This window comes from Parasteatoda tepidariorum, chromosome 7 (assembly GCF_043381705.1).
Source record: "Parasteatoda tepidariorum isolate YZ-2023 chromosome 7, CAS_Ptep_4.0, whole genome shotgun sequence".
NCBI lineage: Eukaryota > Metazoa > Arthropoda > Arachnida > Araneae > Theridiidae > Parasteatoda > Parasteatoda tepidariorum.
Window position 1 is genome coordinate 50,234,715 of NC_092210.1, and position 26,938 is coordinate 50,261,652.

General features: G+C 26.3%; 1 protein-coding gene across 1 annotated transcript in view; it reads left to right on the forward strand.

Moving 5' to 3' along the window:
• LOC107453803 (kinesin-like protein KIF21A) overlaps nt 1-26,938 on the forward strand; it is a 70,797-nt gene that overhangs the window by 36,715 nt on the left and 7,144 nt on the right. Inside the window, exons 21-32 of the mRNA XM_016070760.3 lie at nt 761-832; nt 2,064-2,183; nt 2,764-2,865; nt 5,529-5,697; nt 7,777-7,825; nt 11,886-11,943; nt 13,919-14,064; nt 14,847-14,954; nt 16,049-16,182; nt 19,351-19,531; nt 25,727-25,864; nt 26,801-26,921. Of these exons, the coding sequence (XP_015926246.1) occupies nt 761-832; nt 2,064-2,183; nt 2,764-2,865; nt 5,529-5,697; nt 7,777-7,825; nt 11,886-11,943; nt 13,919-14,064; nt 14,847-14,954; nt 16,049-16,182; nt 19,351-19,531; nt 25,727-25,864; nt 26,801-26,921 (1,398 nt within the window). The remainder of the gene's footprint in view (nt 1-760; nt 833-2,063; nt 2,184-2,763; nt 2,866-5,528; nt 5,698-7,776; nt 7,826-11,885; nt 11,944-13,918; nt 14,065-14,846; nt 14,955-16,048; nt 16,183-19,350; nt 19,532-25,726; nt 25,865-26,800; nt 26,922-26,938) is intronic.

Sequence of the window (26,938 nt, forward strand, 5' to 3'; positions counted from 1 at the left end):
GGAATTCCGCGAATCGCAAGACCATTGGTTTGCAGATTTCCATTAATTGATCATTTATATTCCGGCAAAAATTTTCTTGGGAGTTTCACTAATCTAAAATTTTAATTTTGTTACTTATCTCGTTGATGAGACATTTTGTCCACCCTTAACAGCCCTCTCGTTTTTTCTTCCTAAGTTCTCATTAACAAGCAATATAGATTTTTATTTATTAATTTATTTATTGATATATTCTTTTTGATGTTATGATGACTTGCAAAGTGAGAAAAATGAGAAATGTGAAATTTTTTTCAATTTATGTATTCTTTTATGTGCAATTTTTTTTTTCTTTTAAGTAATTTTTTTTGTTTGTTACATTTTATAAATGTCACTTTTTTGCATAAAATGACAGTCTTTTATTTCTCTTTTATATACAAACAAAAATAAGTACTTTAAAAAAAAAAACATTTTAAAAAAACTGCACATTGACAGAAAAAATTTCAGATAATTTCTTCATTCAGCAATCACATGTCTGTATATAGTTTAAAATATTACTGTTTTAATAAAGAATTTTGTATCGACAATTAAATTACTGCTTTCTTTTATACTTTTAAGATGAGTCATATGAGCTCAAAGTACTTTTATGTTCTTTTTATTTACTATGTTTGATGTTAGTCTAGTTTTTTTTTTTTTTTTGTATGAGTCTATAAATAGTTTAAGCTTGAATATTTCATTTAACAGTAATGTGTTAAAAAAATGTTTGAAATCATATTTCTTTTTTCAGGAAAGAGAAAAAATTGGACGGTGTCTGGACAAAATATCTAAAAAACGAGAAAGAGCTGTGTTTGAAAACAGGGTAAAATTATTTAATCACCTCTAAAGCAAATATTATTTTTTTACTTTTTAAATTGTTTTCTGTTAACAGTTATTTCAGTGGATAGTTGACATTATTATTTTAAAGCTAGTGAAAGGCATAAATATTATCAATAAAACCTTTAAGCATTTTCTGATTCATTTAACTATTATTTTGTTTAAAAAAATTGCTTTTTTTTAAACGTAAAATTTAAACTGCAATTTTTCTTGAGCATGATTCCTTTTACTTTTACTGGTTATCTATTTTTGCTTTGAACAATTTATATACGAGTTGAAATTTCTCAAACTTGAAAGTTATAAAATTATAAATTTTTTTATCAAACCTTATCTATTAAATAGATTTTTATGTATTTTGATATTCTTTTTGTTTTGATCTCACTTAAAAGAAAATACAACTGTATAAGTTTTTCTCAAACTTGCGCTTTTATATGGAAGTGAATCTTAGACACTGGCTAAAAAAAGATCAGGATCTTTTCTTAATCAGGTAGGGAAATATAGTGAGACCTGTTTCTGGACCTGTCAATAGTTAGGGAGTATAGAGAATTTAAAATAGCTCAGAAATTATGAAAAAATATGGGCACATTGATATTGTCACTATTATAAATAAAGTTTAGGAGATTAAAGTAGTTTGGATAAATTCTACAGATGTATGAAGAAATGAAACTATGAAACCAGTATACAGTCAGCAGTGAGTAAATAAAAATAGTAAAACTTTAAATTTACTTATAGTTTCATCATGATGAAATTAAATTTCTTATTAGGTAAATATTTGGTTTATGCAAAATATTTTATCAGGAATAAAATATGTCTTTCCAAGTAATTTGATTATCAAGTTAATTAAAATTTTATTTTTTTAAAGTTGAAAATATTTAAAAATATTTTGTTGAAAATAATGGTTTTATTGGTTTTTTTTATTATGAAATAAATTCCCCATGCATTTTCTTTAAATTAAATTTACAATCTCCTTTTTAATTTTTATTAGCATATATTGTTCCAAAAACCCCGCCTTATTTGAAGGGCATCTTATCAAGAAGTTTGTTGACATCACTGTAGAAATTCCAGCTGTTTACCTTAGAGTTATCATTTCTTTACTGTTTTAAAAAAAGTGTGTTTTGAATAAATAACATTGTTAATTTGAAATGCTAAATGCAATTTTTTAAATGATCCCAATATTTTGTGAAACATTAACTAATTATTTCACTCTGTGTGAATAGGAGTCTCATGTAATAGGAGAGTTAGATGATGAAATTGAAAGTTTGAAAGCAAACATTGAATACATTCATGAAAATTTGTCAGAATGTCAGACGGCAATAACAGGCTTAGAAGAAGCAAGAGTAAGTATTAATTTTATGAAATAGTTAGTAAGTTGTGTTCTACTTTAAAATAAATTATATAATACCACTCAATAAATAGAATTTTTTTTTGTATAATGTTTTTCATATTTCAATGCATTTATTGATAAGTTATTTTTTTATATAATATCATTCAAGGAAAATTTTTGTAATTTTTATAACAGTATTAATTTATTTTGGTGACTGTTGCTCAGAAAAGATGTACTATTATCAAACATTAATATTGTGAATGAAATGTATTCTGTAAATTTTAAGTTTATAATACCTTTTTTATACTACCAAATTTTTTATGTAATCACGTTGTTCAGTTAAACTTAGAAACCTCCAACTAGGGGTTGTCAGCGTGTGAGTCGTAAAGTCTTGCGAGATGAGTTACCAAAGTTTCTTGGAAAATAAGAATCAGTATTTATTTATTAAATTTGAAGCTTTAATCAATATTAAAGCGTAGCTTTCGATTATAAATTCTATAATTGTTGTTTATATTAATTTGAATAATGGAGGTCTTTCTTTCATTTCCCTGAATTCAATCGGGCATGATATCAAGCATGTTTTCCTACTTTAGGAGCAAATAAATTCGGATGATATTGTAAGTGCCTTGAATAATATGCCATTGGAAGAGTCTCACTACTTGATTGAAAAGATAGTTCTCCTTGCAATTGATCAGGTAAGTTCTATTTAATGTAAAGTCTATTTAATGTGATATTTTATTCAAAAGGTGTTCTCCCTACGCTAAAGATTAGGATTAGAAAGCATAATTATGATTTCTGATTTGTTTGTCTTTTTAATTAATATTTTTCAAATAAAGATGAAAATTTTCTTTTGAATTAACAATGAAAAACCATTTTTGAAAGTGGACTGCAGAAAGAATTCTAGTTTTCTGGAACACAATATATATATCAATCATTATGTTAATTAATAATTATTGAATTATTCCTTAGTGTTATAAGAACAATACAAATTTGTCTAAAAAAATTACGTAGGGTAGAATAAGGTTTTTTTCTTAGTATTTTCAAATTAAAAACATTTGTTTCAAATATTATGTATAGAAAATTAATATTTTTAGTTTTTTATTTAATCTTTGAACCTCTATTTGTTTTGAATGTGTTTTGATTAACAGAAATTTTATTTAAAAATATTCAAAATGTCTAAAGATTTAAATCTTTTACACCTTGAATAGCAACTCTATATTTAGAAAATTTTCATGTTATAATTTTTGTCTTTTTTCAGAATATATTGAAATTTAGTTGGAAAAACATTTATAAAATGTATTTCTTGCACCAATTAGGCAGGTTTTCTTAATTAAATTTTAGCTGTAAGTACAAGGGCATCTCATTAAACATTTTGAGAGCCTCATTATGCATCTGTTGTGTACTGCTACCTTAAAAGAGAAAATATACCCTTTTATACTGTTTTTTACTTTCCTTTAATCAAAAGAAATTGTAAAAAATGGGAATTTTTCTGTTAAAGAGCCATTGTGAAATCAATTAAAGGACTTAATGCATGCTTGACATTTTTTTACTTTGACTTATTATAGAAATATTCCTATCCTTTGTTCAGCATTTAAATTACAACTTACCTATGCTTAAAGATATGAAAAGAAACCCCAATAATTATGGGATATTGGGTAGTAATAAGTGCAGTAAATTAATATTTGTATGTAATTTGCAAGTTGTTACAACTTTGAAGTAAAAAAGGATATTTTTATAGTCAATTTTGTCGAGAGAGTTAAAAATGTGTGAAAGATAATTTATTCTGACATAACTATGCTACTTTTGAATCTGGTACCTAGAAAGATGTGCTACTGAGTGGCCCATTTAGATATTTTAATAATAGGTTTCATGAAATATATTAATCAAATACATATTATGGTGATTTAATAAATAGTGTTTTATAAGTGATTGTATGTTTAAAAAAAATGTAGGATATGTATCGAAACCTATTTTAGTTCTATAGGATAATATTTTTGTTACTAATTGAAAATTTGCCTAATTAAAAACTAAATAATATAGAATTTTAACATGGAAACAAACAGAACTATACAAATAAGTACCACTCTTGACTTTCTTTGTTTCCTTTATGATGTCTCCGTTCCGTCTTTCATGACAAAAAAGTTAGAATAATTATAGCTTGCCATCGAGTATGAAAAATTTTGAACTGCTGGTATAAACCCATGGTACCGTTTGATGTAGCATCGGTGAGATCCTAATATCCAATTAATTAACTCATGCTTATGAGACAAAAGAGCACTATATGCACAGTCGAACCCCTCTATATTGTACTAAGGTTAACTTTTTTTTTCATCCTTCTGAGCTCCCATCACACGCTTATGGTGAACAACTGAAAAATTTTCTACTCTATAAAGTGGACTCATGTTTTAAGTTTTTTTTCCTTTTTTAATTTCTCTAACTTAAAAATTCTAGGAATCGCAATTGCGAATGACAGCATTACTTTACACTGTGTCAAATCTTACTCTTGCCTGCTATTTGCTACCTAAGTAGCTCAAACAAGTTGTTAAGCAGCACTTCCCTCTTTTTACTCTCAACCCTATGTTGTACAAAAGCAAAAAAGTTTGGAAACTTATCTCAAATATGAAATCCGCAATGATTTTTTTTCTACTGAAAATAAGGACTAGAAAATATTGAATTTCTTACTGATTGTTCATACAAAAATTGGTTGAATTAAGTTGGATAAAACTTAAAAAAACACTTGATTTCAAATATTATAAATAGAAAATTAATATTTTCCTTTTTTGCTGAAACTAAATCACTTGCATTTTCAGTTTTTTTTTACCTAATCTTTAAACCTCTATTTGTTTTGAATGTGTTTTGATTAACATAAATTTCATTTAAAAATATTCAAAATGTCTGAAGACTTAAATCTTTTGGCACCTTGAATAGTAACTCTACATTTTAGATATTTTCATGTTATAATTTTTGTCTTTTTTCAGAGTATATTAACATTTAGTATGAAAGTCATTTATAAAATTTATTTCTCATTAGGTAGGTTTTTCCAATTAAATTTTAGCTGTAAGTGGAAGGGCCACTCATTAAACATTTGAGAGCCTCATTACGCGTCTGTACCCTTTTCTACTGTTTTCACTTTCCTTTAAGTTTAATCAAATGAAATTACAAACAAATGAGGACTTTTCTGTTAAAGGGCACTATTTGATGTAGCATAGATGAAAAGTTTTGAAGCTTGATAGAGTATCTTATAAGTTATTTAGGCTTATCATGATGCAATAAAAATTAAAGAGTTAATTGCTTTTTGTATAATGTGTATAAAAATATTGATCTGTGCATGTTCTTTTTTATTTCAATTTTATTTTAGAGTTTCCAAAATAGTCAAAAGGAAATTCAGATGAAAGAATTAGAGTCTCATTTAGCCCAAGTCATTGAAAATAATGCTGTTCAAGAGCAGCTACTGTTTCACGTTGTTCAACAAGCTAATGAACATTTAGCTGGATATATAGAATTAACAGCACATACTGAACAAACAGGTGTTTATTTTATGTGTCTTTTTTGCTTTAAATAATAGTTGTATTTTGGTTAGATTATTAAAACTTGTAAATATTTGACTTAGGATGTGCGACTGAAAAGTGCTCAATTTCAAAATTCTCAAACAATTGCTGATTAATTACCCTCAAATAATTACAGATTCAAAATATTTACCAATTTCAAAATTCTCAAACAATTGCAGATTAATTACCCTCAAATAACTGCAAATTCAAAATTAATAATTTTGAATTAAACAATTCAGAATGAGATAAATTATATAATAAAAATTTGGAGCTGTAAGATCGTTAGACATAATTTTCAAAATGTTTTTTTTTTTAAATAAACCTTGCTAACATAGGCTCAGTTACAATATAGTACAGGACTTCAACTTAAGCAAAGGTGACCAACTAATGGTGTTGCATGTTCAACATATTATATTAAGTTGTGGCACAGTGAAAAATGCCAAGTAAGCATAATGGAAAGTTCATCTATGACTCAACAAAATATTGATTAAGTAAAACAGTATGTAACTTCTGGGAAACATAATTGACAAAAATATTCTGCTTTCTTCATTATTACTCAGCTATGCTCTCTCTTTCAAACCTATATTTTGGTTTGTATATTAAAATTATTCTTGTATCCTGATTGACTATTTGATCAAGCATGGATCAAATAGTCAATAAGGAACACTGGCATAATGAAGACAAGAAAAACCTTAAAAATAACACAAATCACAAACATTTCTAGAAATAAACTAAGAAGAAAGAAAGAAACTGGTCAAAAAAGGAAGAAAAAGCACCTCGTTTTCTCAAAGCATCAAAATTTAAACATTCCCATCTGAATTACTCTCTTCCTGATATGGTGGATTTTTCAACTCGTGATTTCTGACTTGCCATTCTTTTTACCCGTACCTCGTTCCTTCAAACTTGTAATCTGTCTCAACAGAACTATAAAAATTAACAAAAAATTGCCAAAATATGACCCTCCTAAAATCCTTTAGAACTCTGTACTCTGCACAAATCTTTTTGTTTATGTTTAAAGTCCTGTACAGTCATCTGTTGACAATTTTTATTACTAATTTTTAAAATCTTACAACTTTTTTTATTGATATACCATTTATATCATTCTTTTTATTCTCAATCATTTGAAATTCTATGCCATGAAGCTTGAATTATCAAGATAAAATGTCTTCTGATTTCTTTTTTCTGGGGGGGGGGATAATTTCATTTGCTTAGCTACAGCTTAGTTGTAACTGTAGACTTTGTCAGGAAGATAAAAAATATGAGCTCTCTTTAAAAAGATATACTGTGTCATAGGAAATCATGAAATATTACAGTATATGCACTAAATTTATTTTAAATAAAAATGAATGGTAAGAGAAATCAAAAGTATGATAAAGAACTTACAATAAATTAATGAAGTTTTTATAAATAAGAGACACATTTTAATTTTCCTTAACTGTGAAACCAAAGTATAATGTTTTTTTTTTCTGCATGACTAATGTTTTTTTTCTGCAGACAGCAAAATGTTTTTTTAAATCTTTATATTTTAAAAATGCATATCATTATCTACTTTTAAAAACGGTATAATTTTAGATAAAGAAAATGTAGATATTTTTAGCTGATTTTAATCAGTGTCAAAAAATAATAAAATGAAATAATAGTTTTAATTATTTGGATGCCCTTTAATTTTATCTTTTATATGAGAAAAAGAAATGAGAAATTTAGAGAAAAAGAAATGCAAGTTCAAATAATCTACAAATAGTAAAAAAAAAATAATTATCAGTACACAAAATACAATTTATTGTTTGACTCCATAATTTGTTATAGCTCTAAGAGTATCATCCTAGACTTAATAATTGAAATATTTAAACTTCAAGTAATGACAATCATCCAGTTGAAAAAATTTGTTGTTTTATAGGTAAATTCTGTCTTTTTTTTGTTAGATGATTTAAGCGAAAAGAAAATTTTTTTTAATAATATTAGCATGTAAAGTGTAAATTCAATGAGAATAATAGTCATACAAAATTAAAACATCTGTTTTTATTTTAGTGTTTTAAACTCAATTTAAATATTTTTCAGATCCATCAGAAAATGATTCTGAATCTAGGTCCCCATCTCCTGTTGAGAGGTAAGATAATTTGATAAGTTTCATTATAAAAAATAAAATTGTGTAGAATATTTTTTAATTTGTTATCAATAAGTTTATCTGTTTAATAACTAAAAGAGTGTTTTTATTTCATTTATAATCTACTGGCATTGTTTATGAATTAAATCTGTAACAAAAGTGTACATTTCATGTGGTTATTGACATTTATAATAGTTAATTTCATTTTTTTTTATTAATGCAACTGTAACTGTCACAAAATTTTCTGTTTCTATGAGTTCATTTATTTTCATGAAAATCATTTAATGAAAAAGTGTCATGAAAATTTTAGGTAAAATCTGGTAAAATTCTTTTTTTTTTTTAAGAAAAGAAGTTATCTAGCAATATTTTAGAAATTAAGTTATGATCAAATACAGTACTCTCACTCAAATATATAACAAGAAAATTTTCACAAGAAATTTTGCCCAAACTTCTAATGCTATTATTATTATATATCTCTTTTAAACCTTGCACACAGTGTTTTGTTTTACCTTAAATAGTACAGTTAATTCAAATTAGTTTTCTGTTTTGGGATTCACTAAACATTTTAATTTTCAAGTTGGATGATTAGATAATTTAGCCAGTAGCAAAAATTTATTTGCAGACATTTTGTAGCAACATTTGAATACAAATATTTCACTTTATATGTGAAGTTTTCACTTATTTAGAAGTTTTAGAAAGATAAAAATTGTCCAATACTACAGTACACTATAATATAACTGAGTTACAAAAAGGGAGTACTTTAAAAAGTAAACTTAATTAAGTATTTTACATTATCAAATTTTTATGGTGATGAATTCTGGAATCTTAAGCTTATTATTTTCAACAAAGACAGTAACAAATCTTGTAGGATGGAGTTTTTTAGTTTGAAAATTATTAATACATCTATTTCATCTGATTTTAAAGTGGTCAACTCCATTTAACAATACAGTAAAATAAGTCATAAGTGCTTCTCCATTTTTTGTGTTTTACTTGCTGCAATAACACTATTAAAATAATCAAAATTTTTAGTTTAAGTCAGTTTCAGTTATAATAATTGCTAAAAAAGACATAGAGAAAACCACATAGATTTGTGATCGATACAAAGTGGGATTATTCAAATGCAGAGTTAAAAAACACATAAATGCAAACCACATTGGTTTTAAATGGAGTCATAGCAAATAAATTGAATTTATTTTAGCCAAAAAATAATTATAACGAGGGATGAATATGCCCTGTTAATTATATTTTTTAATTTATTTTGCAAATCAGAATTAATTACCTCACTTTTAGATGACGTCGTACTGTTTTTTTGGTTATCAAAACTAGCCTTTAGTAAATTGTGTATTTTTCCTTTATATTATTAGTGCAGTATTAGATTTTGAATTTAAAGTCAGAGTAAACTCTTCTTTATACACATCTGGAGATTGATGAATTCATGTTTTATGTATGTTTGAAACCGATGTCAACTTATCAGTTGACAGATATAAGTTTTAAAGCATCATGAAGAAGCTTATGACTACATTGATATTTAGTTACATACAGGGCGCCCATACAGGGGCGGATACAAAAAATTTTCCTGGGGGGAGGGTCATAGACTCAGATCCCTCCGCAATGAATTTTCTTTATAAAAAAATTTCTTTTTTAATATTTTTTTTGGAAAAAAAACTAGGGTTTTTAATGCTAGTCTTCTCATATATTTTTTTCATAATGAACAATAGAACAATACATAAATAATTCAAGTATTCAAAATCTTTAAATAATAAATGTAATGCGTTTTTTAGAAACTTTGGCAAATCTGTCAATGATTTTTTCAACATCCAACACAATTTCTTGATTAATGTTTAATAATGCGAGTTCATTTAATCGTTCTTGATTTTGAGTTGCTCTTAACCTAGCTTTCTATAAAGACACTGAATTCTGCAAAAAATTCAATTGATAAATATTTATTGAGAGAGATTTTTTGTGTAAAAGAATTTACTCTATAAAGATATGCATAAAATAAGTTATCCAATTAAATATAGGAAATGATAATTTTATGAAAAGTAAGAAATTTATGATAGTTTCATAACATTCAGCCTTTTAAAGTTAGCAATATATTCAAACTTGTTTGAATATTAAGCACATATATTTCTGCAAATGACCATTCAAAAAAGGTTTGAAGACGCTGTCTCACAACATAGTTATGGTTTGTCGTTTTTTTCTTTTAATGTTGTTTAAAATTTCCGTGTGATCAGAAATTTTCTTATTTTTCTAAAAGCTCACAAAAAAGGAGAAATTAATTCAAAACTTTTTAGTCAAAGTAATTTTCTCAAAATTCCAGCATTTAGATTATTTTTTATTATATAATTTAAGTGAAATTCCAACTATTTTGTCACATTTATCTTATTTAAAATGTAAATGATTAAAAGTCTTCAAATTCAGGACATTTTAAACTTGTCATGAAATTAGCTCATTGGATGTAGAACTATCTTCATGAATATAGTTTATATTGAAGAAAATCTTCTAAATATAAAAAGGGCTTAGCTACACACTTTTCACCTACTTGTTTCTTATTATTGTTTCTAGATAGCACTTAACATATTCTTGGAATTTCCATTAAATACAATCCCGATGCACAGAAATAGCCCGTTTCCCTCCTGGGAATTGTAGTATATTTCACTAAGAACACTCTTAAAAAAGTATTATTTAAAAATTTAGTTTATCAATACATTACCTTAGCCCCTTCATATCTTACTGGCCATGTGCATGCGTAACACGAGGTTATTTCTATATATATTTATTTTATAATATTTTTCTTCTTGTTTAAAATGTTTGTACTTGTTTTTCTGTAAATATGGTTTGAATGAATGTATTTTATCTCATTTAATTTACTGATTTGACTATTATTAATTCTTAAGACTATTATTAATTATTCTTAAATGATTGTTTTTCTCTTTTTTTTCTTGCTCTTCAAATGGTACATCACCACTGGTAAACACATTAATTTTCTGCATCTTACTTTTTACTAACAATAGAAATTATACATTATTTACTTTAACGCTTTTGTTTCTTTACATTTCATTTCTCTTCCTACATAATTATAATGGAAGCTGATGTATGATTCTTTCATATTGACTTCTGAATCTTATATATTTCCTCTACTTATAATGGAATGGTTTACTTTCCTTCAAAGCTGAATGAATCAGCGGTCAGTTACCAATGCATGAATAGTGTTAGTTAGCAGAGCCGTCGCTGGACTTTGGCCGAGCTTAAAACAAAAGATTTCACAGTTCCTTTTAAATATTCTCTTTTAGCGCAGCACCTGTCACTTATTATTTTGAATTTTTGCATAATTTATCAAAATTGATTGTATGATTTTTTTTCAAATTATATTTATAGGAAGATAGAATTTAGTTCTTTTTCTGATTAAATTTATTATTATTATTATTAAATTTTGCATCTATTTTATCGATGAATCTGATTTTTTTAAAAAAATTTGATACTTTTAAACATCAAGTGTCTCTAGAAGTTAGGAGTTGAGTCTTGCATCAATATACACGTTAAAATGTTTAAATGCATTTAAACTTAAATTAAATGTATTTACATTTAAATTAAATATTTTTAAATTAAAATTTTAACAAAATAATTTTTATTTTATGATTTTGCTTAAAATGATGTGGAGACTCCTGCCTTTAGGAACATTGGGTTCTAAGTAATTGCATCAATCCATATCATTTAAATAAAAAACAAAATTTTCAATATCAAAAATAAATGTAAAAATCTAAATTTTTTAGTTACGTATTTAAAAAATATTTTTTTGTATATCTTTGACACATGGCCCCCAAAAGTTCAAGAAATGGAAGCCCCTGAACATATACCCTGCTCGTCCCATTGTTTCGACGGCTCTGATTATTAGGTTTCATTTCTTACTCCTCTATTTTCATACCATGCTACTTCCTTCAACCTAAAGGAATCATTATTTTTATTTGAACAATTATTTATATTTTGGATAATTTTTATTTAAAATGCATGAAGTTTTAAAAATGGCATATCTCCCTTTCAAAATCATACCTCCTCATTGTAGTATGTCCAGCTTTTCTCGGGAATCAACCTTTATGTCCGAAAAACCACGGAGGAGAAAAGTGAGTACTAACTTAAATTAATCATTTGTTTTTCAGAATTTTTTAAATTTTGTATTTTTTTCTGTACGTTCATTCTAAAAGACAAATTTTTGGAGAAGAGGCACTAAAAAAATTTTTCTTTGATTCAATAATAACTTTTCACAGCTGTAAAAAATTGCTAGAAATCGATAAATTCTTGAAGCAAAAAAAAATCAGAAAAAATTGAATTTAATTTTGCCAATTTAATAGTTTTATAATTATAACTAGTAACCCTGCTTTTAATTATATATTATCGAATTGAAAATTAGTATCTTTACGTTACTATTTGAGGATACATGTTTTTTTTATATTCCAGATTTTTAGTTTTTCAGATATTTAAATGTACTTACTTCTTTAAGTTTTAATTGAGAAGGCCAAAAAAAATTGCTGCACTATTATCAATGCTAGTGATACCTATTAATTATAGTATTGGGTGCTACTGACATTTTTGTAATAGGTATTTTGTAATAAGTTCTTTACAGCTTCTAAAACAGAATAGTACTGTTCTTGTATATATTTTTACTATTCAAAAATATTCTTAGCAGGATCTCGAAGAGCCACAGCAGATTTGTTTGCACTAAAAGTAATTCATATTATTAAATCAGAAATTTTTAAAGGATCATATATTTTGTATTAACTATGCATTACATACATTTTGTAAACTTATTTTTATTGCTAATGTGCAGAATAATATTCCTTTTACTTTATTCTTTTTTGCATATGTTATTTTTTTCTGGGTTATCTATTGAAGTTTTACCAATAATTTTGCCTGTTTCTATATCATTTTTAGAGGAAATAACTATATATCTCTAGAAATTTCCCTATAAATTTTGAAAGATTGAAAAAATTCTATTGTACTTACATTAATCAATTGCTACGCGGAAAATTAAAAGGGTTTTTTAAGGGGGAAAAGTAAATTCTTACTTTACATTTTAACTGCCATTGTAGACTATTTTTATTCATCGTTTTCGATTACAGTCAATATTTTAATATTCAGTTTTAATTTACCTTTTTTTAAATTAGCTGATAATGTGCTTAAAAGAGAAAATGACTTCATGAGGTTAGTGAGGACAGATTATTGTGGGTCTTTTTTAGATGCATCATTATAGGTTTTTCTGTGACAATAATATAGGTTACTCACCAACACATCATTTGTATAAGTATCATCATTTGTAGCTTTAAAAAAGTGTTTTATTTATCAGCTAATATTTTTACACCATAAGCATTTATTCACTAACCCTTGCTTACCGTGTTTACCACGGTGAAGCCTGTCATTCTAGTCCACATGTTGTACCAGCTATTAGCAAAATGTTAAACTCTATAAATTTTTGTACAGGTGGAAAATTTTTAGAAAAATTTATGTTTTGAAATATTTTAAGCTTTTTATCATGATACTGATCATCTATGGAATTTTATTTATTTTTACAGTTGTAAAATGAGTGCTTCCAAAATTCTATCAATGCTTCATTTAATATTGATTTATCTGATAACAACATAAAATGAAAAATAAATTAGATTTAATTAAAAAATCAACATATTTTACACTTAATAAATATTTTTTATCATTCGAAATGATGATGAACGTTCTATTATTTTTACAGTTGTAAAATTAGTACTTCCAAAATTCTATCAATGCTTTATTTAATATTGATTTATCTGATTACAATATAAAATGAAAAATAAATTTGATTTAATTAAGAAATCAATGTAATACACTTATCTCTACACTTATTTATTAAATATTTTTTATCATTCAAAATGAAGATAAATTTCAAAGTTTGATTAGAAAAAAGAAGAAAAAAAACATTAGATTTTACATGTTTAGAGTTACACTGTATGTAATCTTCATTATATTGTAAAATATTAATTTTTTTTTCTAGTTTCTTCTAGATTTTGTAATTTGATTTATTTATTTATTTTAATGATTTTTTTATTTGTTCTTTTTTTTTAATTTAAGGCTAGGAATCAGCCAGTTACTACTGAGCAACTATTGTTCTCAACAGGAGATAATGAAACTTCTTCTAAAGTTCATGTCAGTGATATTAATGAATTGACTCAGGGGGATTTTCCTGTACATCTACATGAGTCTCCTACAAAAACAGAGTAATTACTTTTTCATAATTTAAATAGTATAGTAGTATGAAACTATTTCTACAAATAACAATTCACAATTATTCAATTGAATATATTTATATTATTTCCTAAATAATTTTTGCTGTTGAAAAATATAATCAGTTTTCATTTTGACCTTATGAGCATTACTGAAAGCTATTCCAAATTGAAAGATGTGACTTTCTTGTAACAAAAAGCCAGTTTTCTCAATGGGAAAGGCTTAGCAGGAATGTTCAGGATGACCACCCACCTGGAATTATCAGGGATTTTTTTTTTATACTTGAAAGAACCTGGAAAAATCAGGGAATTTTAAAGAAAAGCTGGAAATTTTTTGATTTATTTTTTTTTTTAAATTTTACTAATTTAAATTATTTTACCCTCCATTATACACACTTTTTTTAGGAAGTTTACATCCAAACAATTCATATATCTTTAACTTAACGATGCTTTGCTTACAACAAAATTTGCTCCATAATTATCCTGTTCAACTAGAATGCTTCATATAACTCTCCCATGGTTGCTAAATGAATGGAGAAACCTTTGACCTCTATGGAGGCTATGGGACTGTACAGTTTAGAAATGGCAAACATTGTGGAAGAAGGGGTTAGGATATTTGCTTTATAATTATCATTTATCAAAATTAGTGTGTTGAGTATTTCTTCCAATTTGATGTCAAATGTATTTTTGTCTGTTTTATCTGAAATACAAATTTTGTAACCATAACTTTTATATGAAACTTATAACTAAATATTAAATTTTTTTTTATTATCTAGTGAAAAATCTTTGTCATATGTTGTGCTCCCTGCTGCTAATAAATACCAGAATGGAAACACTAGTTTACAATCTACTGTGTCTTATGCTGATGAAATACCCTCAACATTGTAAGCATAAATATGTATATTTTCTTAAAGCTAAAAATTTTCTGTAAATTTGAACTCTTAAATTAAATTATTTGCACAAATTTGTAATTAGTAAAATGCTATTACATTTCGCTTTTTTTTAAATTTTTTATTTTTAACTGAGAATGATTTTTATTCTTCTGTTAAACCAACTTTGAAAAATACCTGCTGATTTATATGTCTTATTTTCTACTATTAACTTAATTTTTGCTCTTATCTAGTTTTTTTTAATTATTAGTTTAATATATGTTATAATTAATGAAATTAATTACTGTTTTGGCAGAAATTCATGTACTTTTCTTTTTTCTATATTGTCTTCGTAAGACTTTTATAGTTGTGAATACTATAGCATTCATTGTTAATGTTATGCATTGAGACATAAATATTATTTCATTCATATCTATAAATTTTCTATAACTTGTTTATTGCTAAAAAGTTGTTTATCTTTTTATTAAATACATCAATTTGTACAGCTTATTGCAATTTCTCATAAATAGGCTGCTAATAATAATTTTAGTTACAGTTTTTTAATTAGAAATTTTAAAGAAAATAGAAAAACATTTGAGAAACATAGTCAAAAACGTACAGATGATGTTTTATTTAGTAGCCCGGAGGGTAAGAGTTATTTACATAAGTTATACAATAAGTGGAACGACATTTGTTCTCGCGCTCAAAACTGCAACACATGTGCAGAATAGTTATTCTTGTTAAACAATTTATATTTAACTAATTAAGATTCCTTTTTTGCAATACGTTTGTTTGCAAAATGAAATTATTTACTATTAAAAAAAATGGCTGTAACTTACTAGCAAAAGTTGTTTTTGTTTATTTTTGACGATATCCAAGGATATTTTGTAATTAGCAAAAGTCTTATTGCAGAACCTTAGATATAATTCTGCTCCTTTGCAATGGAACTTCTAATAAGTTTATGTTAATTGTGGACAAAGGGGAAGTGTGAAACAAAAAATGATTGAAAATTTAAATTTGGAAAATGCAGATTGAAAAATTGGAATAACACATTGTAGTCTGTTGATTAGATAGATTTTTTAATCTAAAAATTTATTAATGCTTAACAGGGGATTTAAACCTATTATTGCAAACAATGGAAAACAAAGCTCCTATTTGGTTTGTTCACACATTGTGGAAGGACATGACCAAGCTGTTTTATGTGTGGAATGTACTGATGATGTTTTATTTAGTAGCTCTGAAGGTGAGAGTCATTTTTGAATTTAATAGTTTACACTCATTATTAATGTTGTGTTAATTATATCAAATAATGTAACATAATGTATGTTACATTAAGTTCCAAAACCTGGTAAATTTCACATTTTAAATTTTCCTTCGAAATATTTACTTTTTAGCTCATTGCTCATATTACAACTTATGCAATATGAAAAGAGAAGTAATTATACTTTACTTTAACCTTTCAAAATAATTAAACATCAAATAACATTCAAGTATTAAAACAAAATAAAAATACATCAAAATAATTAAATAGAAGTGCAACTCAACTTACTTGCAAGAAACACATCCTCTGTAAAAACATACTGCAAGATTTAGTAAGACTTTATACAGAGGAGACTAAGGCTTTATTGCTAGAGGTACATAGGCATGTAGAAGTACATAGGCGTCAAGACCAAAGATTTTTCTGGTCTTGAGTGATATAAAACATTTACTTGTATTTTCAGACTTTTACAAACACACTGTAATTATGGTGACAGTCAAACAAATTGAAAATCTAAAATCCTGTAAATTAGTAAGATTTAACCTGAGAGGGCGCAGAAATTTAACATAAGTTTGTTTTTTAGTCTCAATTTTTTCTTTAATTATTTAAAATTGGGCTAAATCATTTGTAAATACAGTAAAAATGTGAAAAGGTCCTGCATTTCATTTAATTTTCCTCTTACATCTTTCAAAAACTTGTTCAATTTGAAAACTTTTTATTCTAGACTTGTCTACCTTTCATAAAGTACTGAACTATGTATTAATTCATTCTACAGTCTGTAAGCAAAATGTATTTTTTACTAGATATGTATTTTAAATCAAAATAGTTTTTTAAAATAAAAGGAAAAAAGGGTAGATTTATCTATTTTATTTTTAAATTTTTTTTCGTTTGATAGCAGAATTATCTTTACATTTATGAACTCAATGTTCCAAATTGAATAAAATATCACCATTGGTATGTAACTTGGCTATTAGAATGGTTATACAATTTTATGACTTTAGTTTCTTATTATTCCTCGTTGTTGGATGAATCACGTGGAAATTGTGCGTCAAGGAAATCAAAATGGCCCCTCATCCTATTTTTTAATACAAAAAGTGTCAGTTATACAACAGATGCATGGGGTTTAACTATATAGTAAAACATGTCTGTGTAAGTTGACCATTTGTGGTGCAAGGCTTAAATGGTCAACTTATTGGGGGATAAGTCCTAATTTTTTCTATAATTTCTTCGATCCTATATACTATATATATATACAGTACAGAACCTCTTATCCAGAAATCAGAAAGCCGGAACAAAATTCAATACCGCCATTTAAAAAAAAAAAAATATTTCCTCAAAAGATTTCAGAATTTTTCTTTCTTTTTTAAAAGATGTTTACCATCATTTTAGAAATAATCATTACTTCCCTACACTGTCAAAAGAAGTAAGAGTTTTTTAAATGATTCTAAATATATATATATATATATATATGTCAANAATCAACTCATATCGTTTTCTATATATATATATGTATATCATGTATTTTTCTCATGTTACCAATCAAAATAACAATAAATATACTCAAATTTTTTTAAAAATGACTTCAAATTATTATTTACCAAGTATATCATGTATCTTAAAAAATGTGGTTCATTACCTTAATAAATTTCAATTTTGTACATAAATTTAATATTGAATTGATTAAAGAGAAAGAAATGCATTTTTGTTAGAGATGCAGTATAGATATTTATTTTAAGCAATTTCTTATCAATAATTTCTCAAAATGTCACTACAAAAGAACATATATGCAATTAAACTAAACTTACTAGTATCAAAGCAAGAGGGGTCACCCATTGCTCCTTGCACTCAAAAAGGCTCTGAACTGCTTATCAGTTACTTTGGGATTGTTTCACAATTTGAACTCTCTTTGCGGGGATCATTGGATACTTTTTAAAATGAAGTTCTAAGTCTATGCAATACATTACCTTTTATTTTTAAAGATTTATTTCAATTTATTTACATTGCGATTTTATGTATACAAACTATGAATTTCACTGCTTGGAGGCATAACATATTTTTTATTCATCCATAAATTAATTATGCCTTTATTCTAAAATAATCTCAAAATGAATAAATATCAGAGGAAAAGATAAGAAAATGAAGAACAAAATAATTTTTGCCAAATCTTTTATGATAAAATAAAGATAATCTTTCACACCATAAATTTCTCGAAGAATCGTTAAAACTAAAGTATAGCTCTGAATTATTATAAAAACTGCATAAATTGATACATTCATTCAGTTTTTTTATTGCTATGAACTATTTGCTTCGTTCACTGTCACCTTTTCTTCACAAACTATAGTTAAGTTAGTTTCAGCTTTTTGTTGTGAAGGAATTTTCTTTTCATTTAAGCATTCATGCTTATGTCTGCTCACTAGTTTTATTAGCTCTTTTTTACCATTAAACCCATTAAATACAAAGAAACAAGGAAATAAATAAAAAAAAAGGAGAAGAAAGATTCTAAATATTAAAAAATTAATTTCTTTCTTTCTTTCCTTGTTTCTTATTATTTTTATATTTTATTATATTATAGATATTCATTTCAACACTTTAAAATTCATTTTTTTAGTATTTACTAGTTACAAACCTATTTATTACAAAAGCCCTTAATAGCTGTCCCGTATAGATTAACTCATTTAGGCAAGCTTTTAATTCTTTTTTTTCCCCAACTCAGTAAATTCTAAGATGTAACATAATGGCATAGAATTTTTTTAATTTTTTTTAATCAACTCATATCGTTTTCAATAACTGTCTTGGATTAATTTAACTTATTTCAACAGTCAACTTACAAAATAGACACATGGTCAAATTACAAAGGTTTTGCTCTCTTTTCTCTGACCTTGAGTATTTGGTTTTAGAATTCTTAATCATTTCTGTTTGTTATTTTTTTAAAAATTTAATCAAGAAATTATTTAAGCTTATTTTAAATGTTCATGTTTTGTGGCTTACTCTGCCGTTTTTTTCTTGGTGGGCAAATTATTTGGGAGCAAATAGTATAAAATGTAGTCTAATTTTTTTTTTCTTTTCAATGCTGTCACTATTTATTATCTTTCCAAAATGTAATATTTTTTTAAAAACTATGCTTCATTCTGGTATGTATGAATTTGTTTCTAGATGGCTACATTAGGATATGGGATTTAGCAATTAATGCAGAGATTCAAAATATGAATCATATCAGTGCAGTTAGAAAGGTATGTTACTGTGAATATACAAGAAGAGCCTTTACTACTTCTGCATCATCAGTAAAAGTCTGGGATGTAAGACAGAATCCTGCATCTATTGTGCACACATTTTGGTAAGAAATTTTAAAACTTCCTTGGTTTTTTGTAATATGTAGTTTGCTTTTTTTTAGTATCATAGATATTTTATGGGTTTCCTTTCCACTTTGATTTCTACAAAATTTTGATGTGATTAGCCATTCTAGTGTAAATATCAACGAGTGACTCCATGGTTTTGTTTCACAGCTATTTAGTTAAATTATTTAGCAAAAAATGTTTTGCAAACATGTTTCCTATGTCTGAATTAATTTAGTACCAATGTCAATGCATAAAAATAAAGTTATTTCTAATTGTCCCTTCATCATGGAATCACTTCAATCAATTGAGTAAGTTAAACTCCTATTTACTATTTCAAAAATATGATTTTGATGTATAAGTTTATCTCTTAATTTACGCTTGTTGAAAATGTAATTTTCATTTCTTAAATACAATAAGGTAAAAAAAAAATATGTGTAGGGCGATTCTTTCGTTACGTGTGTTACTTTTACACGACATATTTCAACTTTAACACTTATTATAATAAACTTGTTAGATATTTTTTATGTTTTTCTTAATTTGTTGTTAAATCTATATGTGTTGTAAGTTTTCAAAACGAAGATTGAAGGCGCAAATTAATTTGATGTTGAAAAAAAAAATTTCTGAAATTTTGTTACGTGTGTTACCCTTTATAATGCTAGATATTTGAAACTTTGAATATATTCATTTAATTCTGTGAAGTATAAAGGCAAAAAATTAAGATATTTTCTTTTATAGAGAGATACAATATCGAAGCTGTGTTTAGTGATTTTTAAAAATTTCTTGCAACAGTAAAAACTTCTTTATTTTGGTGAAATTGGTGCGTTACGTGTGTTAACTGAACGTTACGTGTGTTACCCTCTGTGAATATTTCAACTGAGAAGTCATAAATGTTGCACTAAAACATTTATTTATTTTAATTTAGCAGAAGAAAAACAATTTATTTTAGCAAATAAAATAGTTAATGGTCTGGAAAGATGGTTGTAGCCCTTCTTTATACTGGTTTAGAGAGTAAAACATAGCAAATCTTAGGCACATCTATTCCTTCAAAATCATTTCTGTTTGGAAACAAAAATATGCATATTTTCCAATTATTTTATGCAAATATTGCATTTTAAGTTTACAAGCATGTGCATTTGCGTCAATAATGTTCCCGAGATAGAGCATATGTCGTTTTAATTTCAGTTATAGGCGCACTTCTGATCAGGAGGGAACAGAAATTGACTTACTGACTATTTGTGTGCCACAATGTGCATCTATGCATCTTATTCAAGTATCTAACGATACTTATGCATAGATTTTATGCTTTGTATTACCGTTGCCATGTATTGATCTTTTCAATTAATATCTTTATTTCCTTTTGGCTAATATATAATACTGTTGTATTAGGCATGAGTTGATTGGTTAGCTTTGCAAACAACACTGGATAGCAAATAAATTTTTTTGTATAACAACACAATGATATAAATAACTTTGCTTTTTGCTTCGCTTTCAAGATTTTGTACTACACACCTATCCCATAGAAGGAACTTCTGCATGTGATATCGTAAAATATTTCCAAATTAATTTCTTTTTTTATATTTTGATTGACAAAATATGAAATAATTCAACCATATATTTATTTTTAAATTCTTAACTTGACTTATTACTATAGAAGGTTTCTGTTAGCTCTTCTTCTGAAGTAGAATCGTTTTTAAACAGTCTTAAAATAAAAGTGTAGACATTGTTTCACCTTTGTCTTTGCCTTAGGAAAATATTGTAAAGGACTCTATTTTAAACTCTTTAGGAGAGTATCGTCTAAGACAACAGCTGCTGTGAATAACGGAACTGTGGCTGGATAGCATAATGCTGATTGAAATTCGTTTTGATATTCAAAAGAATATGCCATTGCAAAGTCAACTTGAATTTCCCTGGTTTTAATGCTAGATATGTTTGTTTGGAAAGTATCACCTCGGATTCTTTTAACTCTTACGTATTATTGAAAGTTAGTCCAATTTTCAAGAGTTATTTCAAAACATTCTTCTTGCACATTTGCCATTATATATTTTTTATTGTGAGCTATTGTCATCTTTTTCTCATCGTTACCAAACTACAATAAATGATGGTTAGAAACCTATAACAAGCAATGAGAAATTTTTGTAAGTATCAGAAGCACCCTTCCAACAATTAGATCCAAAATTTCTTTTACTTTATATACATAAATACTTCTACCATCACCATGTATTGTCATAAACTTAATTTTAGCCTTCCAGTTAAAGAATAAAAATTTCATGATATTTGTTTTGATTCTAAGTTTTACAGTAGCAATAAATTTTTTAGTCATAAAGCACTAAATATGGAAAATTAAACAATGTTTAGGATGCAACTGACAAAAATCAGTATAAGCCTCTCTTAGAAACATTGTTAGATAGTTCTTTCGTTTTATTGCCCGTTTTTCCCCGTAATAATCCAGAGAACCAGCTCTTGTTTCAATACAAGCATAGTATAAACAATCTAACTTTTGAAGAAAATCCATTTATTAATAATTAAGTTCATCTGAAATACTTAGTGGTGAACCTTTTACATCATTATCAATCTGTTTTGAAAGTTCAAGTCTAACTTTCATTATTTCCTTATTTTCTTTCCTTTGAAGTGCAGAATCTTATGCTCTTTTCTTTTTTTCTTCATCTTCTTATTCTTTTAAATCCAGATAAGGACACTATTTTAAGCTTATCCATTTTATAATAATCTAGCAAATGCAGTCGAAATATTCTACTTAAACATAAACGTATAACAAATAGAAGTTTGGGAAAACAATTTCCAAAAGTTTCAAAATTATCGTCTTATTATGCTGTTTTTTTATTAATGCTTATACCGACCTGATTTTACAAAAAACCACAATCTTACAATTCCGTATTTGTGGCATTGAAGTTGCGCGGCGGTTATAAAAAATGTCCGAACATGATTTAAATCTTTTATTGAAAATAAATAAATAATTAAAGTGTATAAGTACCTCTAACACACATAACAGTAACGCGCGTAACTTTTCGTTACGTGTGTTACCTTGAATAAAATTAATTATAAAATTTTAACTATTGGCAGTTTTAATTCGAGAATTTTTTCCGTTGCATATCTTGCCTTCTTAATTTATAAAACAAAAAATTTTTAAATTTTCTTTTTTACTAAAGTTTTTACAGAAAAAAATGCAAAATTATGTTACGTGTGTTACTGGGAAATTAGACTATCTTGATTAATCGACTTTCAAACAAGCAAAAAAATTTAGGCCAAATTAAAAAAATACATTAAACAATGATAAAAGAGTAAAATAGTTATATTTATTACTAAAAACTATTTTATTGCTCTTTAATATTTTAAGAACTCCATTGGAATATAACATAACAAAGAAGAGAACTCCTGTTAAAATTCATAGTGTTCCACCTTTTGTTAGAATTCACATAAATATTTTTTGTAATTCAAAAAACTATCTTAACTATTAAAAAATGTACATCTTCTAGATTCCGAAATTGTGTCATTTTTGATTTTACGATAATTTTGAAAATTTAGTCACTCAGGACCACTTTTCGTGGAATCGCCCTGTATGTGTGCAAAATTTTCTTAATAAAATTTCACGAGATTGTTTTTGATTAAGAGTCATTTTATCTATCATTTTCTCAGAAAATAATGACTGGTGACTTTTGTGTAAGGGCAGGATGAGAGTTTTTGAGATGGATGTAAAACAAATAATATAACCATAGAATTGATGAACAGGGGTCTGTTTAGAAGGAATTTGGGTTCGTTAACGAACCCTTCACAAAATATTTTAACTTAAAAACGGACCCTTCACAAAATGACTTTTCTTTTAATTGGACTCTTCACAAATTTGTTCATCTTCATTATTGTTTTGTTAATTGAACCAGGGCAGAAAACAAGAAAGATGAATGTAAACGAATTAAGTCCTGTCGTCGGCAGTATAGGCTAAATCCCAAATATTTGTATGTTGCATCTGTAATTTAGAAGCAGCAATTAGTGTTTATTTTTGAAAAGTTAATTTTTTTATTATAATTTTACAGTGCTGAGCATAATCTTGTATCTATTTACAATTTAAAAACTCTTTGAAAAAGTTTTTTGCAATAACCGGACCAAATTCATAAAAGCAGGACCCTGGTTGAAAGAATGTGAGTAATTTTTTCGCAATTTCACAAAAACTGGACCGTTCACAAATTGTCTGGACAGACCCCTGATGAAGGTATTCGATGATATTATTGGTTGAACTTCTGTAGGAGGAGGGACATTAAATGAAAAAAAATTGTTTTCTTTCTAGATTACTGATCTGTGTAATGAATTTATTTGAATAACAAATTATTTCTACGACTGAAAAATTTTATTCCTGACCATTTTGAGTTGATATTTTCTTTATGTTCTTCAGCAAGATAAAATTTTTCTCGAGCATCAAAAAATATTTTCTAATACAATAGCAAAGTTCTAAATGGCTAACGTGGCAAAATAATTTTACATATATTCTTATAAAATCAAATATGCAAAAAATTTTATTAACTTTTCCTTTATCCAATATTTCATTTCTTATATAATTGATATTCTTCGACTTCAGTTAGCTTACACATTTAGCTGACATCTTTTCTGAATGAAATGAATTAAATTTATTCATGCAGAGTGCCCCCTGATGAAGTCCTGTATTGCATTTATGTTTCCTTCATAATTCTTTTATTTCGTTTTTTAAAATTTTTAATATTCCTATTGAAGTTTAACTTTATTATTTTTAAATCTATTTAAATTTGTCATTATGAAGTACAATTGGCACCATTTCAGTGAGCATAATAAATTTGTGTGAACCATATTAAAATAAAAATGAAGACATTTTAAATTTTATTACACAATACTATGGTTTCACTTGAAAGAAAACAATAAGGTTTCAAAACAGTTTCACAATAGTATGATTCAAAGTTTAAACATAGTGGTTGAAAATAAATTATTTTAAGAGTGCAGGCTTAAAAGAAATCCGATTGTTTTTTTGAAATTATTGTATATTCCTTTTCCTCTCTTATTATAAAACATATTATAAAAAGGAAGTTTTTCCAAGAAGAAAAAGTTAGGGAACCACCGGTTTAGACAAGAGTAATCTTCAACAAATCCACAAATTTTATTTTCACAATTTTATTATTTTATATTCAAATTTTATCCACAGAGTAACAGTCTACTATATTCTAATAAGTACTACCTGATGTTCAAATAAATCTTATATTAATATAATATTTTAAAACAAACATCATTGCTTGCTAGGATCAAAATTAATGCTGGTTCAAATTCACCATAGAATAATTATTAGTGGTCTACAGGACCAGTAATTCTGTAAAGGTATAGTAGGCAAAGCTGCCAACTACACTTTTTGCAAATTATTTTATAAAATGATTGCAAATTAAAATCTGAAGCTTTCAGATTTCTTGGTAGCTTTGCAAACCTTTTTAAAACATCACACAAAAGTTGGAACGAAGTTGTGTTTTTTATTAAATTTTGAATAATTTAATGGTAGTGGTGGAGAAAATTACTTTAAATCAAAATTTTGAAACGATAAATCATATATTGAGACATAAACTTAGCAACCATTTCAATACATTTTCCGAAAAAACATAGAAATTTAGCAGCCCCGGGTAGGCTGTTATGGTTTTTTAATTTCCTATTCTACTCTTTTTTCTTCTTTTTCTCTCTCTACGGAATAGCATATTTCATCACTATTAAAAGCATTAAACATTTTCTTGATTACAATTTTCCCTTAATTTACTTTATTAACTTTAAAAATACCAGATTTGAGAGGCATGTAAAGGGACCAGAAGAAATGCATTGACAAACTAGTAAAATCTTTTAGTTACTGGTCTTTTTACCTGTAACTCAATTTTTAAATTTTTACCCCTGAATTGGTGCTTTTATTCTAAGTTGCCAACCTACAATTGCTATTTATTTTAACTTACTTTTGAATTAACTATGAGATAAATAAATATTAAAAAGAAAATTATCCTAACAGCATGAGTACCAGATTATTTTACCTCTCCCAGTATTCAATAGTATGAATGGTTTGAATTTAAGTTAAATAAAAAAAAAAATATTCTGTGATTTCTTTTCTTCTTTTTTTGTGCAATAATTATATTAAAAATTGCATAGCTTTGACTCATTGCGATTTTTATTTAATGCTGTTTTACTTTTAGGGCATCTGGTAAGCTTGAACGACTGAAAGATGCAACTCTAGGTCTTGATGATGAAATAAATGATATATCTTTAAACCAGTATGGTACTCTCCTTTACGCAGCTTCTACACGATCGGTTCAAATATTTGATTTGAGGATGTAAGTAGAATTCTTTTATTTCTGAATAGAAATTTTGATTTGTTCCTTCTGAAAAAATTTTCTACAATAGACTGAGAAATTAAGTTTTTTTTTCCACATTTCATTCCTTTAAAAGAATAACTACTTGTAAGAAAAGCCTGAGCAGCTATTGTGTACATTTTATGTGTCATTATTAATCATATAGTTCGTTTACTAAAAATTGAAATGAGAATATTATATCTGTTGTAACTTTGATGAGTAAAAAACAAACCTCTTAATGATCTACAGAGAAAATATTCTTTGAAGACCATTATCTGTTTAAAAAAAAAACATTATTTCAGATTTAGGCTTAAAAAAACATGTGTACATAATAATTATGACATTTAATGACTGAATAATTTATGCAATTTTTTAACTTTGCTTTAACTTTTATTAATTTTATACAACAATAAATTATTTTCCATTTTACCCTATTTTTTAGCCATGAATATTAATCAGCCTTTAAAAATACATTCATCTTCTTTCGTATTTCATTCATATAAGTTTTTTTCAAGAGAAGGAAGTTTATGTCTTACTAATTGTGCTAATAAACATTAAGGGAAAGGATCACCTTAAACGGAATTTATTCCTCTTTCTTTAAAATCTTATTAAGGATAATTTTTATGAATTAATTCTCACATATGCCATGTTCTGCAATATTTTTTTTTTAAGTTATAGGTATTTATGCTTTTTTAATGCTCCCTCTAAAAATTATTTATTAGTTATTTATATAATAATTATTTTTTAGCGTTTGATTTAATCACTGGATAATCTTAAAAATAAGAACTTAGCTGGGAATCATGTTTACTCTTGATAATTTTCTCACTATTTCACTGTACTCTAATTTGTAACTTCATTTATCTTTTAATGTGTTACAAGTGCTGTTTGTAATATCAGCTAAGTAATTTCTCACTCTAGGTTGCAATGTATAGGAGCCTTGGATGTTGGTTATAAGTCCAATGTGCTGTGCCTAGCTGTTAACGATATGGAGTTTCAGAAAAATAGAATAGTATGTGGTACTGGCGACAAAGCTCTTAAAGTATGCAATTATAACTA